Raw genomic sequence first — 18,735 nt, forward strand, 5'->3', positions numbered from 1 at the left:
AAAAAAAAAAAAAAAGAAAGAAAGAAACTATAAATAAAAATCAGAGATAGCATGAGAAAAGAATCAGACAAACTTGGCTTAAACTTCCCACTTGGTTCCTTCCTAGCCCTTTGGCCCTAGGTCACTTCATCTCCCCATGACTCTGCCTCTTATTTGTGAAGTGAGGATAACACCCATGTTGCAGGATTTCTCTATAAAATTTTCCTAGCTTTCAGAACAGCATCTGGAACTGGGTCTCTCAAATTGCTTTGTGGGTATTTAAGCCTAAAGACTCTGCTTTCTGCTCCCAGGTCTCCAGACCGGCAAAGATGCCAAGTTTTACGCCCTCTCAACAAGGTTTAAGCCATTCAGCAATGAGAATGAGACCTTGGTGGTTCAGTTTTCGGTAAAACACGAGCAAGGCATTGATTGTGGTGGCGGGCACGTGAAACTCTTTCCTGCCACCCTGAACCAGGAGGATATGCATTCGGAATCCGAGTATTATATCATGTTTGGTAAGCTCTCTGACAGCAGCGGCTGTCATCCCCCCAAGGTCCTGATAAGAGAGAGCCACCATAGTTGTTGAAGATGTTCGGATTGACTTGGAACAAAAGTTTCCACTATGATAGCTCCACCCTCCCTATGCAGTAGTACTCTTTGAAGACCTGAAAAAAACGTAAATGTTAATAAAAACAGACCAAAGCAGTGGGGAGGCACATGGGACAGTATTAACAAGTCTACAGTACAGGCAGGCCAAGTTCTCAGAAAAGGAGGAGGAGGTCAGAAACTGCATAGACAGTCTCACTACAAAAAGGCACTGTAGGCTTGGTGCCTGTGCTCAGAGGTTAGGGAGCCGGGCTGGTGGGTGCAAACCGGCCCAGGCCTGCTAAACAACAATGACAACAAAAGCATAGCCGAGCTTTGTGGCAGGCGTCTGTAGTCCCATCTTCTTGGGAGGCTGAGGCAAGAGAATCGCTTAAGCCCGTCGGTTGGAGGTTGCTGTGAGCTATGACACCATAGCACTCTACCCAGGGTGACAGCTTGAGACACTGTCTCAAAAAAAGAAAGAAAGAAAATGAGAAGAAAAACGTAACCCCCAATTCTGTATTTGAAAGTTATTTTAATTCGGCTCGGCGCCCGTAGCACAGTGGTTACAGTGCCAGCCACACGCACCAAGGGAGCTTGGTTCCAACCTGGCCCAGGCCAGCTAAATGACAATGACAACTGCAAAAAAAAAAATAGCCGGGTGTTGTGGTGGGCCACCTGTAGTCCCAGCTACCTGGGAGGCTGAGGCAAGAGAATCACTTAAGCCTAAGAGGTTTTTTTTTTTTTTTTTTTTTTGAGACAGAGCCTCAAGCTATCACCCTGGGTAAAGTGTCACGACATCACAGCTCACAGCAACCTCCAACTCCTGGGCTCAAATGAGTCTCCTACTTCTGCCTCCCAAGTAGCTGGGACTACCGGAGCCCACCACAATGCCTGGCTGTTTTTTGGTTGTAGCCATCATTGTTGTTTGTTGAGCCTACGCTGGATTTGAACCTGCACCTGCCAGCTCAGGTGTATGTGGCTGGTGCCTTAGTTGCTTGAGCCACAGGCGCCAAGCCAAGCCTAAGAGTTTGAGGTTGCTGTGAGCTGTGATGCCACAGCACTCTACGGAGGGCAACATAGTGAGACTCTGTCTCAAAAAAAAAAAAAAGAAGGCGCTGTACACTGCCTCAGTGAGAGAAGGGCCCAGTAGGTCAGGGAAATGACCTTTATTAAGCATCTTAATCTATCCAGGGCGTTGCATCTGTAACTTAAGTATGTAACTAGGTCTCTTGGGGCAGCCCAGCTCTTACTTAGCTCCAACTTTTAATTCATTTTCAATGTTGTGGATATTATAAAACCAACAGACAATATCCAATGTAGTCAATACTAATAGGAAGGCAGTAGACAAACTAATATTCTCCCACACAAGAGAAAAATTCAGTTTAATGCAAGTTGAAGGGAGAAGGGAAGAGGGGGAGGGGCAAGAAGGCAAGGGGAGGTGGGGGATGGGTGTGCTCCCAACTAATGGGCACAATGTAAGGGTACATGGCACACTTCCTGGGGGTGGCACACAACTACAACCGGGACCTTACCTAACACATGCAAACACTGTAATCATTTGTACCCTTCTATTAATCTGAAATAAAAAAATAAATAAATAGGACCATTAAACAACAACAAATACTCCAGCTCCCAAAGCATGGATGAATAATGTAGAGTTTGCTGAATGTGTTTGTACCAAGTCAGAGGGAAGATTGCCCTATACATCACACAGCAACATTTCCTTAAAGTCTTTCTCTCTCTGGGAGCATCAGAACTCTCTCTTCGAATCCTCGCCAAAATCTTCCCCTTTACCGTCTTTGCCATTTTTTGGTCTGCACCCTCCCCCACCCTCTTCTTTCCCTTGTCTTTCAATCTCTTTCATATGTAGAGCAATATAGCACTCGGAGTGTCTAAAATGTGTTTTATTTTAACCATCTTTTAATTTTCTTCAGAACCTACCCTTCTCACAGAGAGTTTATAACAGCGGTTCTCAACCCGTGGGTGGCGACCCCTTTGTAACAATGAAAATACATCCTGTATGTCAGATATTTACATTACAGTTCATAACAGCAGAAAAATGACAGTTATGAAGTAGCAATGAAAATAATTTTATGGTTGGGGGTCACCATAACATGAGGAACTGTACAAAGGGTCACGGCGTTAGGAGGCATTAGGAAGGCTGAGAACCACTGGTTTATAATGTGGTAGTAGTAGGGGTAGGGAAATTGTAAATCATCTTTTAAATGATTTTTTTCTTTCACGTGAATATTATTTATTGCATGTTCAAACAACCCAGCAAGATTGGGTCATTTACATCTCCATTTTGCAGATGAGGAGATGGAGGCAGGACATTTGCCCAAGGTGAGAAAGTGGAAAGCCAGGATTTGAACCTAGTCTGTCTGGCTCTAAAGCTGGTGCTTCTTCTACTCCATGCTTCTACCTTCAGGCATATATGTATATATATACATATTTTAAGTAAGAATGAAAGACACACTTTTCTCTCTCTCTCTTTTTTTATTTTTTAGACAGGCTTTCACTATGTCACCCTCATTGCTGTTACATCACAGCTCACAACAAACTCAAACTCATGGGCTTAAGCGATTCTCTTGCCTCAGCCTCCCAAGTAGCTGAGACTACAGGCACCCGCCATAACGTCTGGCTATTTTTTTTTAATTTTATTTATTTATTTTTTTTAAGACAGAGTTTCACTTATTAACCCTCTGTAGAGTGCTGTGGCGTCACAGCTCACAGCAACCTCCAACTCTTTGGGCTTAGGCAATTCTCTTGCCTCAGCCTCCCAAGTAGCTAGGACTACAGGCGCCTGCTACAACCACCGGCTAGTTTTTTGTTGTAGTTTGGCCAGGGCTGGGTTTGAACTGGCCTCTCTTGGTATATGGGGCCAGTGCCCTACCCACTGAACCACAGGCACCACCCAGGCCTGGCTATTTTTTTGTTGCAGTTGTCATTGTTGTTTAGCAGGCCCAGGCCAGGTTTGAACCTGCCAGCCTTGGTGTATGTGGCCAGTGCCCTAACCACTGAGCAACAGGAGCTGAGCCTCCCTCTTTTTTTTTGAAGACAGAGTCTTTTACTCTGTCACTCTGGTTAGAGCACTCTGTGGTCATCATAGCTCACAGCAACCTGAAACTCTTGGGTTCCAGCGATCCTCTTGCCTCAGCCTCCTAAGTAGCTGGGACTACAGGCACCTAGGCTCAGCTAGATTTATTCATTATTTATTTTTAAGTAGAGATGGGGAAGGCAGGGTCTCACTATTGCTCAGGCTGGTGTCGAACTCCTGAGCTCAAGCGATCACCCCACCTCAGCCTCCCAGAGTGCTGGGATTACAGGGGTGAGCCACTGTACCCAAAACACACTTTTTTTTTTTGAGACAGAGCCTCAAGCTATCGCCCTGGGTAGAGTGTGCCGTGGCATGGCACCCACCACAACACCTGGCTATGTTTTGGTTGCAGCCATCATTGTTGTTTGGCGGGCCCAGGCTGGATTCGAACCAGCCAGCTCGGGTGTATGTGGCTGGTGCCTTAGCTACTTTAGCCACAGGATGAAGCCTTTCTTTTTTTTTAAACTACTGTATGTTCACAACATGAAAGGCATACTTTTAAAATGGTATTGGCGGCTCGGCGCCTGTGGCTCAACCGGCTAGGGCGCCAGCCACGTACACCTGAGCTGTCGGGTTCGAATCCCCAGCCCGGACCCGCCAAACAACGATGATGGCTGCAACCAAAAAGTGGCCGGGCGTTGTGGCGGGCGCCTGTGGTCCCAGCTGCTTGGGAGGCGGAGGCAGGAGACTCGCTTGAGCCCAGGAGTTGGAGGTTGCTGTGAGCTGTGATGCCATGGCACTCTGCCCAGGGGGACAGCTTGAGGCTCTGTCTCAATAAAAAAAAAAAAAAAAATGGTATTGGCGAGGTGCTACTGTTTCTGGAATTGTTGGACCTGAGGGAGAAGGCAAAGAAAGTAAAAATTTATTAAGAGAAAATTTAAGAACAGGTGGAGGGTGGTGCCTGTAGCTCAAAGGAGTAGGGCGCTGGCCCCATATACCAGAGGTGGTGGGTTCAAACCTAGCCCGGCCAAAAATTGCAAAAAAAAATTAAGGACAGGTGGGGAAATTCCTTTATTGAAAGAGAGAAGAAAAGGGGAGAGCAGTAAAGCCTCTGGTGCAGGGTTCACAGAGGGGTCCAAGTGGGTTGCCAAAGAAAACTAAGTGTTAAGAGCATTATATATGTTGTTTAAGCTTATCTATCTTCTTTGTGTATAAGGAACTGGAACCTATGTTCCTATTGTTCTTTTGTGTCCTAACTTCTGGCACCAGTTCTAGATATTGAGACTTAATCTACTGTATGTCATGAGACTTCTACAAAGGACTGGTCACAAGCCTCTGTGGTTATTTATGACTCTCAGAGAATGCCAGGATGTGGTTCAGGCACCTGTGCTCTCGCCCTCTGTTCTGTGGACTGCTCAGGGCCACCTGCTCCTTTAACCCCAGCTGCCTCCGCTTCTCTGTGTTACTTTTTGTCTCTCTATGAGATCTCAGAAGACGGCATGATACAATCCGACTGGGAGCTTTTCGGAGGAGGTATTAACTGTTTGAAGAATGAGCTAGATTTGTATAGTAGAGAAGGAGATGGAGGGGGTGTGAAGGCAAAGGAAACCGTGTGCAAAGGTTCAGAGTTGTGAAATTCAGATGGTGAGACTAGGGTGGTTGGGACATTCTGCAGGTGCACATACACACCTGTGTGTGTGTGTGTGTTTGAGTGTGTGTTGCTTAATCAGAGAGCAACACCGTGGGAGGTAAGGTGGAAAATTAGGTCAAGGTCTATTCCTGGATCTCTGGTAAGTAAAGCTTTCTGACTCAAAGACACTGATCAACTCTAGAGTTCCCTCTAGAGTTTTCATGAAGCATAAAAGGCCTTAGGCTTTATCTGTAAATAGGCTTGGGTAGGAATCCTGCAGGGCTACTATTAGCTGTTTGACCTTGGGCAAGCTGCTTAACTTTTCTGAACCACGATTTTCCCAGCTAAAAGTGGGGACAGTGACACCTACTTGTTGTGAGAATTAAGTGACATGGTATAAAATGTTGGCACACACAGGAAGGGCTTCTGGTTGGGTCTGGTCAATGGCAGCCCCAGCAGGAGATCAGAGGGAGAGAAAAGAATTGTGTCCCTCAACTGAAAGTCAGCTTCTCTCTTGGCTGTCCTCTCCACAGGACTCTTTCTCCAAGCTCTGGAAACCACTCCTTCTTGCCTCTTCTAGCAAAAATTTAAGGATTCTGGGGGGAGGAGGGGGCTCTGCTGCTGGCCCTGAAGATAGCACTATATCTTGTCTTTTCTCAAGATAAGTCTTGTCCCCACCTTTGTAAATAGTCCTTTTATTAAATCTTTCTCAAATAATCCCAAATTTGACTGTGCCATCTTTTTTCCTGCTGTGGCTGTGATTAACATGCAGGCTGAATCTGTCTTGGATCTTGGCCTCAGACAAGGCAAACTGCCTTAAAGTGCCGCGAAAATCATGCTTTGGGGTTTAATTTCCAGGTCCCGACATCTGTGGCTTTGGGAACAACAAAGTGCAGGTCATCCTTCATTACCAAGGGAAGTACTATGAGAATAACAAGACCATCAAGTGCAAGGTACGTGTGTGGGCTGTCTGTAGCCTACAAAACCCTTATAAATCAAATGCTATCATTCCCAATTTACAGATTAGAAAATAGACCTAGAAAAGTATTGTAAATTGCAGGACTTTACAATGGAGCAACTGATCCAAAAGCCTAGCGGTCATATAAGGTCCTCTTGGAACAATGAATGCTTGGCATGGTCCTGTTCCCCACTGCTAGATGTTGCAGAGGACGGGGGAGGTAGGGAGTGCTGAGCTTTGAAATTGGGGGTTGCTTTTTCTCAGTAACATTGAGTTAGAGACCTAGGTTGGCTAGAGGATAGTAGGTAGATTTCATCCATTACTAAATAGGCTGATTGTGTGCTTGGGATGAGGATAGTGTGGGTGTTGACATGATCCCTGTCATGGCCCCAGACAGAGCCTCTGACCTCATAGTAAGTGAAGGCCAGACTCAAGCAAGGGAGAATGATATGAGGCCAGACGTGGTGCTCACACCTATAATCCCAACACTCTGGGAGGCTGAGGCAGGTAGATCGCTTGACCTCACGAGTTCAAGACCAGTGTGAGCAAGAGTAAGACTCCATCTCTAAAAATAGCTGGGTGTTGTGGCAGGAGCCTGTAGTTCCAGCTACTCATGAGGCTAAGGCAAGAGTCTGAGATTATTGAGAGCTATGACACCATGGCATTCTATCCAGGGCACAGAGTGAGACTCGGTCTCAAAAAAAAAAAAAAAAGAAAAAAAAAGGAGAATGATACGTAGTATAATGGGGTTCAGGGGAAAACTTCTACCCAACCTGGAGGTTTAGGAAATGCTTCCAAGAGAAGCCTTCCCGGCAGTGCCTGTAGCTCAGTTGGTAGGGCACCAGCCACATACACCAAGGCTGGCAGGTTCGAACCCGGCCCGGGCCAGCTAAAACAACAATGACAACTGCAACAACAACAACAAAATAGCCAGGTGTTGTGGTGGGCCCCTGTAGTCCTAGCTACTTGGGAGGCTGAGGCAAGAAAACAGCTTAAGCCCAAGAGTTTAAAGTTGCTGTGAGCTGTGACGTCACAGCACTCTACCCAGGGTGATAGCTTGAGACTGTCTCAAAAAAAAAGCCTTCCCCTGGGCTGAATTTTGAAAGGTGAGCATGATTTTGTCTTGTGAGGGGGTGTGACAATTTTTAGGAGAAACTTAATTATTATTATTTTTTTTTTGGAAACAGAGTTTTATACTCTTGCCCAGGCTAGAATGCTGTGGTATCAGCTTAGCCACATTGAGTAGCAGGGACTACAGGTGCCTGCCACAATGCATAGCTAGTTTTTCTATTTTGGGTAGAGACAATGATGACGACAACGGGGGGGGCGGGGGGGGGATCTCATTCTTGCTCAGGCTTCTCTTGAACTCCTGAGCTTAAGGGATCCACTGGCCTCGGTCTCCCCAAGTGTAGGATTATAGGTGTGAGCAACTTTGCCCTGCCAAGGAACTAAATGGTTAGAAGAGGTGATTACAGGAAAAAAGTCAAGGTAACTTGAGAAAGAATAGCACTGCAAGAGGTATGACACAATTATAATACAGGGGAACAGGGACATTGCTGGAGAACTTGTGTTCAGGCCCAAGGCCCACGGACTGTACAGAGGCTCCCTGAGGTCCTCTTCTGGGGCAGGCCTCATGCTGGGATCTGGAAGCACAACAGATAAATTATAGATGAGCCCTGCCATTGAGAATCTCACGGTCCAGTGAGACAGCAAACCTGGCAAGATTAGAGAACGATCAGAACTGTGGCAGAGAGAGGGATGAAAGCAAGGGGGGACCAGACGTGTGTGTCTGTAGGAGAATAAGACCCAGAGAAGTAGGCTGAGGGATGTGGTAGAGTGTGTTTGTGTATGTGTGTGTGGCATTCAGGGACCTAAGGGTCTGGTACATTTAATAGCTCGAGATCTGCAGATGTTCAATATGAAACTACAATGCCCCCCCCTCCCCGTTCCCTTTATAGATCAATAAAGACTCTCACCTGTACACTCTGATCATTCGCCCCAATGCTACCTATGAGGTCAAAATTGACAACAAGAAAGTGGCAGCTGGTGGTCTGGAGGAAGACTGGGACTTCTTGCCTCCTAGGAAAATAAAAGACCCCTATGCCTGGAAACCAAGGAAATGGGACGAACGTCTGCAAATAGAGGATCCTGAAGATAAGAAACCTGAGGTCAGAGTTTGGCTGGGAAGCAGGCAGAATCTCAGCTGTGGAGATAGGAGCAGCTGGGATGATAGAGCAGAGGCTGGGGCCATCAATCCCTCAAGGAGGCATCCAGCAAAATACTGGCATCCAAAGAGGTGTGGAGGGAAGGAGGCAGCTACTTACCTTTTTTTTTTTTTTTTTTTTTTTTTTGACAGAGCCTCAAGCTGTCCCCCTGGGTAGAGTGCCGTGGCATTACAGCTCACAGTAACCTCCAACTCCTGGGCTCAAGCGAGTCTCCTGCCTCCGCCTCCCAAGTAGCTGGGACCACAGGCGCCCGCCACAACGCCCAGCTATTTTTTGGTTGCAGCCATCATTGTTGTTTGGTGGGTCCGGGCTGAGGATTCAAACCCGCCACCTTAGGTGTATGTGGCTGGCGCCTTAGCCGGTTGAGCTATAGACGCCAAGCCAGCTACTTACCTTTGTTGAGGATCTGCCGATCCTTCTGACAGCCTCTGTGAGCAATGTCTTATGATCCATCGTTTGTGAATAAGGAAACTGATGCTTAGAAAATGAAATAATTTGCCCAAGCACACACGTGTTAGATTTGAACTTATACCTCTCTGTATCCAAAGTTAACAATATGGGGAATATACAGTATATTCATTGGTTCATTATAATTCTAGAAATCTGTAGTGGGTATAGTGATGAATAAGACAATCTTTGGCCTCTATAGACTCCGAGTGTAGTGTAACAGGCAGACAAGAAAACAAAGATCATGCTATGTGATCAGTGCTGAGAGCCAGGGAAGCCAAAGGCTCTGAGAGCTGGGCTTGAGTGATCCTCAGCCTCCCAAATAGCTGAGACTACAGGCACCTGTCACAATGCCCAGCTGTTTTTAGAAACAGGGTCTTCCTGTAGCTCAGGCTGGTCTCAAACTCCTGAGCTCAGGTGACACACCCACCTCAGCCTCCCAGAACACTTAGGATTACAGGCATGAGCCACTGTGCCTCGCCCTGTTGTGAAAATTGAATGAGAGAATATAGGATCACAGGGGGGCAGCCCACAGCTGTAATCCCAGTGCTTTGGAAGGCCAAGGCAGGAGGATTGCTGGAGGCCAAGAATTTGAGACCAGCCTGGGACACATAGCAAGACCCTGTCTCTACAATGTGGCTCAAAGGAGTAGGACACCGTCCCCATATGCTGGAGGTGGCGGGTTCAAACCCAGCCCCAGCCAAAAACCGCAAAAAAAAAAAAAAAAGTAAACAAATAAATAAAATAAAAATTAGCCAGGCTTGGTGTTGTATGTCTGTAATCCCAGCTACTCAGGAGGCTGAGACAGGAGGATCGCTTGAACCAAGGAATTGGAGGTTTTAGTGAGCCATGACCACACCACTGGACTCCAGCCTGTATGACAGAGTAAAGCTCTGCCTCTTAAAAAAATACAGAATATGGTGGCTGGTATAAAGGAAGTCCTTAATATATGGCCTTTATATGCTAATAATATACTGAATTTCAAATAATAGATTCATTAGAGCAAACAAAGTGGAAATAGGGTTGGAAGGAAGATATTCCAGACTTGGGAAACAGCAGGAGCAAAGGCACAAGGTGAGGTGGAAGATAACATAGTTGTGTAAAGAACTGAAAGCAGAGCTTCAGGATTTGGGAAGCATAAGATTCAAGGCAGGGGCTGGTAGGAGATGAGGTTGGAAAAGTCTGTTGGATTCAGGTCATGGAGAGTCTTACCTGCTCACTACTCTGCAGGTAAGAGCAGGATCAGCTTCATGAAGAGGAGACGCTTTAGGCCAGGAAGTGGGCAACATGGGACCCAGCAGCTGGAGTCCAGTCCTCCCTAAAGAGAGGCCTGCGAGAAGTGGGCAGTGGCCTAGACATGTATACAGAGATCCAGCAAAGGACTCTCATCCCAGGGGTAGTCAGGGAATACAGCAGATGATCAGGCAAAGTGTCTAAGTTCCTGCCAGGTCCAGCAGAACTAACCGTAGACCCACCCTCCTAGTGAGGACAATCCACCTGATATAGTCAGGGTTGGCTCAAGGCCAGGGGGATAGGGAGGGGGTCGGGGAGGCTTCAGGCCTCTGTGCTTCCTACTAAGTGGACCAGGGTAGGATGGAAATGGAATGGACGGGCAGGGCTCTATCAGGACTACAGTCCCCAGGAAAGGATCTGACTGTCTGCTTAGGAACATTTTTTTTTTTTTTTTGAGACAGAGCCTCAAGCTGTCCCCCTGGGTAGAGTGCTGTGGCATCACAGCTCCCAGCAACCTCCAACTCCTGGGCTCAAGCGAGTCTCCTGCCTCAGCCTCCCAAGTAGCTGGGACCACAGGCACCCGCCACAATGCCCGGCTATTTTTTGGTTGCAGCCGTTGTTGTTTGGTGGGCCCAGGCTGGATTCGAACCTGCCACCTTAGGTGTATGTGGCTGGCGCCTTAGCCACTTGAGCCATGGGCGCCAAGTCTGCTTAGGAACATTAAACATCTGGGACAGATGAGGAACTTGGACACTTTCCCAATCCCAACTGTGTTGAATGACTGTGAATGTGCTGGGCTAGGCCTGGAAACCTTAAGTCAGCCTAGTCAAATGGTCAGAACCAAGGTGAACTTCCGGGTTGACAGAGCAAAGCCTTGGAGGCTCCACAGGTTGGGATAGGTTGTTTGTGACTACTTACAGAGCTCTGCCTGGGGAAGTAGGAGGGATGTAGAGTACAAGTATTCTTAGTAAAGTATCACAAGAATAGAAGAATAAATAGAAGAAGTCCTTTGCTGGATCTCTGTAGACACGTCTAGGCCACTGGAGTCCTTTGCTGGATCCATACTAATATGAAATCAATATATAAACAATCATGTGTTCATAAACAATAAAACACTAATATAGTCCAGTTCTGGGATAGAGGGAAGCGGGGGAGGGGGGTGGGAGGGAGAGGACATATGGCCGGGGGAGGGAGGGCATGAGGCAGGATCTCACCTAATGTGCACATTGTGAGGGTGTCTAACACGCCCCCTGGGTGCAGGCTCTTCTACAAATGGAACTTTACCCTGGAAGAGAGAACAAAACCTAAAAATTGTACCCTCATATTCATTTGAATAAAAAAAAAATAAAGTACAAGGGTGCATGTCTGGGAGCATCCTGGGGTACAAAGCAGTTTATCAAGAAGCCTTCAAGAGGGACCTAGGGTTGAAGACCTAAGTCTTATGACAGTAGTGGCACAAGATTGCAGGAAGGGGAAGGCAGAGATGGGAAATTTCCATCTTATTTGAGCTTAAAGTACTCAAGTTCAGAGTGATAATGAACCCAGAGGAGGGGTTGTAGTTGCTTTAAAGAATTTTTTTTTCTTTTGGGCTGTGTGTGTTTGCAGGGTTCTGAGCTGAGCCTTCACATAGGTGAGGGCAGGAGGGTAGCAGGGGGAAGGAGCCAGCTTTAGCCTGACAGTTCTCTAGACCCCAGTTTCATCGCAGTCCACACATCTATCCTCATGAAAGAACATTTCATTCTAGGACTGGGAGGACTTTGAGTACATCCCAGACCCAGAGGCCAAGAAGCCGGCTGACTGGGATGAGGCTATGGATGGGGAGTGGGAAAGGCCTCTCATACCAAACCCAAAGTATAAGGTGAGTAGGGGTCTCTCTTCACAATGGGTGTGAGAATAAGAAAGAAGAGATGTAAAGCCTAATTTACAAAACAGAAACTCTGAGATCCTGTGAAGATCCTTCCTCTCCTCCACCCCCAAATAAGACTGTGGCCTCATCCTAGTCCTGCTCTCAGGGTAAAGACCAGTGCTGGAAGTAGAGGTCCAGGCAGCCCTGGGCAGAGAGTTTGTCTAGGTCAGTGGAGAGAAGCCAGTCACAGGAACATGGGTCTGGGGTCAGGAACTGGAGTCTTAGAAGTAGGCTAGAAAGGGAAAGTGCCAAAGGCATCAGAGGATGGAGCCACTTCTACTTTTTTTTTTTTTTTTTTTTTTGAGACAGAGTTTCACTGTCGCCCTGGGTAGAGTGTTGTGGCATCATAGCTCACAGCAACCTCAAACCCTTGGGTGTAAGTGATTCTCTTGCCTCAGTCTCCCAAGTAGCTGGGATTACAGGTGCCCACCACAACACCCAGTTGTTTTTTAGAGACAGGGTCTCACTCTTGCTGATCTTGAACTCATGAGCTCAGGCAAATCCACCTGCCTCGACCTCCCAGAGAGCTAGGTTATAGGCCTGAGCCACTGCACCTGGCCCTGAGCCACTTCTTCTTAAGGGCTAACTCTAGACGTCATGTCAGAAGCAAGAACTAAAGGAATCAGCTGTCTAATGATTCAGAAAGAAAACTGACTGAAGCAAGCATGATGTTATTTGGCCAATTTCCTATGCTACACCCTAGCAAGATCACAGCCCCCAGTGGGGGATGCTCAGATGACGTTCTTTGAGAAGTTACATTTTCGTAGCTTCATGAATGAGCTCGTGCAGAGATGGGTCCAGGCTCAGAATAGGTCCCTGTCCCTTATTTGGCTCCCTCTGAGTAGAAAGGAGAACTTGGAAGAGCCTTGTGTATTAATTAACTCGAAGGAAGGGAAAGGAAGCCCCAAGAAACCTGCTCTGAATGTTTATCTCTAACATGTAAGTGCCTTTGTAAATTGATTGTCCTGTCTGATTGCATGAGATCAGAAGAATGAAAGAACACTGATAGTATGTTCACTCTTTGGGTCTTTGCTTAGGGACAGTGGAAACCTCGGATCATTGACAATCCCAATTACCAGGGGGAGTGGATTCATCCAGAAATAGACAACCCTGAATATAAGCCTGACCCCACCATCTGTCGCTATTATAACATCAGTGTTCTTGGCCTGGAACTTTGGCAGGTAAATCTATCTGGACTGAGAAGCGCTAATCAACAGTCCCTCTGGTTTTCACAAAGTGAAAAAAGTCTCTGGCTGGAAATCACACGACATAAGTCTTTCTTTTCTTTTCTTTCTTTCTTTTTTTTTTTTTTTGGCATCTTTTGGCCAGGGCTGGGCTTGAACCCATCACCTCCAGTATATAGAGCTGGCGCCCTACTCCTTTGAGCTATAGGCGCCATCCCATAAATAAGTCTTGATCTTTCTAAGCCTCAAACTGCTCATCTTTATTTTCTTTTCTTGTTTCTTTTTTTTTTTTTTTTGAGACAGAATCTCATTTTGTCACCTTCAGTAGAGTGCTATGGTCTCACAGCTCACAGCAACCTCTAACTCTTGGGCTCAAGTGAGTCTCTTGCCTCAAACTCTCAAGAAGCTGGGACTACAGGCACCCACCACAATGCCCCACTATTTTTTAGAGATGGGGGTCTTGCTCTGGCTCAGGCTGGTCTTAAACTTGTAGCTCAGGTGATCCATCCACTTCAGCCTCCCAAAGTTCTGGGATTACAGGCATGAGCCACTGTGCTGGGCCAAACTGGTCATCTTTAAAATGGAGTTGACTTGGCACCTGCAGCTCAACAGCTAGGGTGCCAGCCACCTACCAGAGCTGGCAGGTTCAAATCCAGCCCGGGCCTGCCAAACAACAATGAGAACTAGAACCAAAAAATAGCCAGGCATTGTGGTGGGCACCTGTAGTCCCAGCTACTTGGGAGGCTGAGGCAAGAGAATCACTTAAGCCCAAGAATTTTATTTATTTATTTATCTTTTTTGAGACAGAGCCTCAAGCTATTCCCCCTGGGTAGAGTGCTGTGGCATCACAGCTCACAGCAACCTCCAACTCCTGGGCTCAAGTGAGTCTCCTACCTCAGCCTCCCAAGTAGCTGGGACCATAGGCGCCTGCCACAACACCTGGCTTTTTTGGTTGCAGCCATCATTGTTGTTTGGCAGGCCCAGGCTGGATTCGAACCCGCCAGCTCAGGTGTATGTGGCTAGCGCCTTGGCACTTGAGCCACAGGCACTGAGCCTAAGCCCAAGAATTTAAGGTTGCTGTGAGCTGTGATGCCCCAGCACTCTACTGAGGGTGACATAGTGAGACTGTCTCAAAAAATAAATAAAATAAAATGGGGTCAATTGTGTTTGTCCTAATATAATAGTTAGAATTCACTGAGTCCCTGTCATGTCACATGCCAGTCACTGTATTACTTTGCACGTGCCATTTAATTTTCACTATAAAGACTCCTATTTATAAATAGGAGTGAAAAGGAGGTGCAGAAAGGCAAGTAATTTGCCTGAAGATGTGCAAGGTAAGATGCGTAAAGGCAAGCGGCAAAGCTAAGATTTGGGTGCAATTCTTTCCAATGTCACTTTCAGCGTTACGGTACTTTATACTGGTTCTGCTGGTCCTACATGATAGTTCTGGGGAGAAAGAGAAATGAGAGATGTAATAAAATTCTGAAACATTAAAATCCACAGACAGAGGTTAGAGGAGATGGCCCCAGCTATGACGACAGGACCTGACACAGCCTTCCCCTCTGCCAGTCATCTTTCCTCTGATTAGAAGGGAAAGAAGAGGCCCAGATACCCAGGCCTATAGAAAGTTGTTCCTTTGCTCCCCGGTTTCTTCATTTCCTGAGATTTGTTGCTGAAGATGGGGAGGTTTCTCCCCCAAATCAGGAGAGAAGAGAGTATTTCAAGTGCAGGCCCCTGAGTGAAGAGGGAGGCATGGTCCCTCCCAGGAGGCCACTAGAAACGAATCCACATAGTTCTGCAAGAAGAATTCCCCTGGACAGGAAGGGAGCTCATTTTTTTTTTTTTTGAGGGGAGGACAATTTTTGGCCGGGTCTGGGTTTGAACCCGCCACCTCCAGCATATGGGGCTGGTGCCCCACTCCTTTGAGCCACAGGCGCCGCCCATGGGAGCTCACTTTTAACAAACACTGGTGTAGGGTCAGTGGTTTACCTGTATTACCTCTCTTTCTTCTCATAACTCTATAAATACTATTGTCTTGCATTATTTACCCCATTTTACATTTGGGGGAATTGAGACTCAGAAAGGTCAAGTATGTGCTCAAGAGCTACTGCGTGGTAGAGACAGGATTCAACACACGTCTGTCAGCCTCTAAAGCCCTTGTTGTAATGACTATACCCAGTATGCAACAGATCCTGGAAACCACAGCCACTTGTCCTTGGGTGTACCCTGAAAATTCTCGTGGCCGTGGGCATCTCTGTCTCTGATCAGTGATATCTACAGTTCAGAGCCGCCAAAGTCCCTGGGGGGCAGTTACCCTCTATTTGAGACTTGCTTGGTTTATTTATATTCATTTATTCCCCACTTTATTTATTTCTATGTGCTTGGTCTTTTTCTCAAGAAGACTGACAGAAGAGTACAAGGATGGCGGTGCCCATAGCTCAGTGGGTAGGGTGCCAGCCACGTACACCCAAGCTGGTGGGTTCAAACCCGGCCAGGCCAGCTAAGAAACAAACAATGACAACTGCAACAAAAAAATAACTGAGCATTGTGGCAGGAGCCTGTAGTCTCAGCTACTTGGGAGGTTGAGACAAGAGAATTCCTTAAGCCCAAGAATTTGAGGCTGTGAGCTGTGGCACCAAAGCACTCTACTGAGGGTGACATAAGACTCTGTCTCAAAAAAAAAAAGACAAAACAACAAAAAAGAAGAGTACAAGGAGGTCATGTATGTAAATTACCAGGAGTTTTTGTGTGTGTGAGAGAGAGAGAGAGAGAGAGAGAGAGAAAGAGAGAGAGATGGGGTGTAGGGGGTTAGGAGAAAAGGAAGGAGGGGAAGGGAGACAGGAAGGGACACATTATATCCTCCTTTCCTTCCTCTCTTGTTTGAAGCCCATGGATACAATTTGTGCAAGTCTCCATCGTTATCTTTTTTCCCCAGTTGTCCCTTTTTAAAACTAACAGGAAATTTCTACATCTTGTAAACATGTGTGACCATGTTAATCTGATTGTTTCCTTAAAATGTTTTTCTCCCGCTGAAAAACTTTTAAACTCTCTTTGTTTATCTACAAAAATTAAAAATTAATCTGGCACTAATTGCTCCACTTTAAACAGAGAAATCTCTTTATTCGAAGAATTTAAACCATGCCGGAGGAATGCTTCTCAAACTTTCACATGTCTGTGAATCACCAGGATGTATTACTAAAATACAGATTCTGATCCAGGAGGTCTAGGATGAAGCCCAAGAGATTACATATCTTGTGTGTGTATGTATGTGTGTGTGTGTGTGTGTGTGTGTGTGAGAGAGAGACAGAGAGAGAGAGAAAGAGAGAAAGAGATTTTACATGACTCTGCTATCACCCTTGCAGGCATCCTTTCCTTCTAACTTCTGACTGGGTCTGACACTCACTGATCCTACTCTAGGCAGCCCACCTCACTACAACATCCAGTTTACTACAGGATGGTAAAGCCAAATGACTTTCAGCAAAGAGAGGGGTGGGAATTCCCTTACCTGCCCCCCCCCCCCCCCCCCATCGCTCAGTTCCCATCGCTCAGTTCCCAGCCTTCAAAAACTCTGGGAGCCAAGTTGCCCTCCCTATCCTTCCTGGATCCCAGGCTAGTGAGCCAGTTAACTGGCTAATTCCCGACTTCTCCCATTCCCTGTTCTGATTCCTCCAACCATAACCCCTTCACCTTTTTTTCTTAGGTGGAAGTGATTATATTTTTAATCAGGATGGAGGGAGGAGGTAGCAGAGAACAAAGAAAATTCTGCTCTTATCTTTGGAAGTCCTTAGGGTCTCCACAGGAATAGTAACCCAGACTGCAATGAGTATAGCCTAGCTGATATGCAAAGTGCATTGACATCCTTGTAGCATTTGGTCTGTGCTTCAGGCCTGTGAGCCCCAGAGGCTAAGGCAGATGGATGGCTTGGGCTCAGGAGTTTGAGACCAGCCTGAGGAAGAACAAGGCCCTGTCTCTACTAAAAATAGAAAAACTATTTTTTCTATTTTCTGAGTATTGTGATGGGCGCCTGTAGTCTCAGCTACTTGGGAGGCTGAGGCAAGAAGATTACTTAAGCCCAGGAGTTTGAGGTGGCTGTGAGCTATGACACCACAGTACTCTACCCAGGTTGACAAAGTGAGACTCTGTCTCAACCACCCCCCCCAAATAAACAAAAAAAATAGAGATAAAAATTCTATAGGCCTTTAGGCTTTATAGTCCAACAAAGCTCTTTATCTTGTGTTTAATTCTCCTGAAAATTGTATGAAGAATACAGGAAAGTGTATTTTCTTTTCTCTTCTTTCTTTCTTTTTTTTTTTTTTTGAGATAGTGTCTCACAATATCACCTTTGGTAGAGTGCCGTGGCATCACAGCTCACAGCAACCTCAAATTCTCGCACTCAAATGATTCTCTTGCCTCAGCCTCCCAAGTAGCAGGGACTACAGGTGCCTGTCACAACATCCAGCTATTTTTTGTTGCAGTTGTCATTGTTGTTTAGCAGGCCTGAGCTGGGTTCGAACCCACCAACTTTGGTGTATGTGGCTGGCTCAGTAATCACTGTGGTACAGGAGCTGAGCCAAAAGTGTATTTTCATACATTTTGCCATGAAAACTTGCAAGCACAGAGAGGATATGAGGGGACCATGGTCACCAGTTAGGAAGCAGAACTGGCACCATCACAACTCTTGAGTTTTATGTAAGGGGGATGGAGACTAAGGGACACTGAAGAAATCAGGAACATTTCTCATGGAAGCAGGAAAAACAGGACTCGAAAAAATGGTCAATTTTCTTTTCTTTTTCTTTATTTTTTTGAGACAGAGCCTCAAGCTATCCCCGTGGGTAGAGTACAGTGGCATCACAGCTCACAGCAACCTCCAACTCAAGTGAGTCTCCTGCCTCAGCCTCCCAAGTAGCTGAGACCACAAGCGCCTACCACAATGCCCAGCTATTTTTTGGTTGTAGCTATCATTGTTGTTTTTGGCGGGCCTGGGCTGGATTCGAACCTGCCACCCTAGGTGTGTGTGGCTGGCACCTTAGCCACTTGAGCCACAGGCGCCAAGCAAAATGGTCAGTTTTCTAAGTAAGACTGCTGATAGCTCTAAGGAAAGAAAAAAAACCCAAAGGTAAGGAAATATCCTAAAGTTTCATAAAGAATTTTATTTTATTTATTTATTTTTTTTGAGTCTTACTCTGTTGCCTGGGCTAGAGAGCAAAGGCATTATCATAGCTCACTGCAGCCTTCAACTTCTGGGCTCAAGTGATCCTCCTGCCTCAGCTTTCCAAGCAGCTGGAATTTCAGGTGTTCACCACCATGTCTGGCTAATTAAAAAAAATTTCTTTTTGTAGAAATGGGGTCTCAGCTCGGCGCCTGTGGCCCAAGTGGCTAAGGCACCAGCCACATACACCTAAGGTGCCGGGTTCAAATCCAGCCTGGGCCCACCAAACAACAATGATGGCTGCAACCAAAAAATAGCTGGGCGTTGTGGTGGGCACTTGTCGTCCCAGCTACTTGGGAGGCTGAGGCAGGAGACTTGCTTGAGCCCAGGAGTTGGAGG

The 18,735-nt window shown here is 46.4% G+C and overlaps 1 protein-coding gene across 1 annotated transcript in view; it reads left to right on the forward strand.

Moving 5' to 3' along the window:
* LOC100954043 (calreticulin-like) overlaps nucleotides 1–18,735 on the forward strand; it is a gene marked incomplete at its 3' end in the record, with an annotated part of 39,043 nt that overhangs the window by 15,910 nt on the left and 4,398 nt on the right. Inside the window, exons 3-7 of the mRNA XM_023519164.1 lie at nucleotides 291–494; nucleotides 6,093–6,187; nucleotides 8,151–8,360; nucleotides 11,842–11,955; nucleotides 13,041–13,184. Coding sequence (XP_023374932.1) covers nucleotides 291–494; nucleotides 6,093–6,187; nucleotides 8,151–8,360; nucleotides 11,842–11,955; nucleotides 13,041–13,184 — 767 coding nt within the window. The remainder of the gene's footprint in view (nucleotides 1–290; nucleotides 495–6,092; nucleotides 6,188–8,150; nucleotides 8,361–11,841; nucleotides 11,956–13,040; nucleotides 13,185–18,735) is intronic.

This window comes from Otolemur garnettii, unplaced genomic scaffold (assembly GCF_000181295.1).
Source record: "Otolemur garnettii isolate 467f Iridium unplaced genomic scaffold, OtoGar3 scaffold00159, whole genome shotgun sequence".
NCBI classification, from domain to species: Eukaryota; Metazoa; Chordata; class Mammalia; order Primates; family Galagidae; genus Otolemur; species Otolemur garnettii.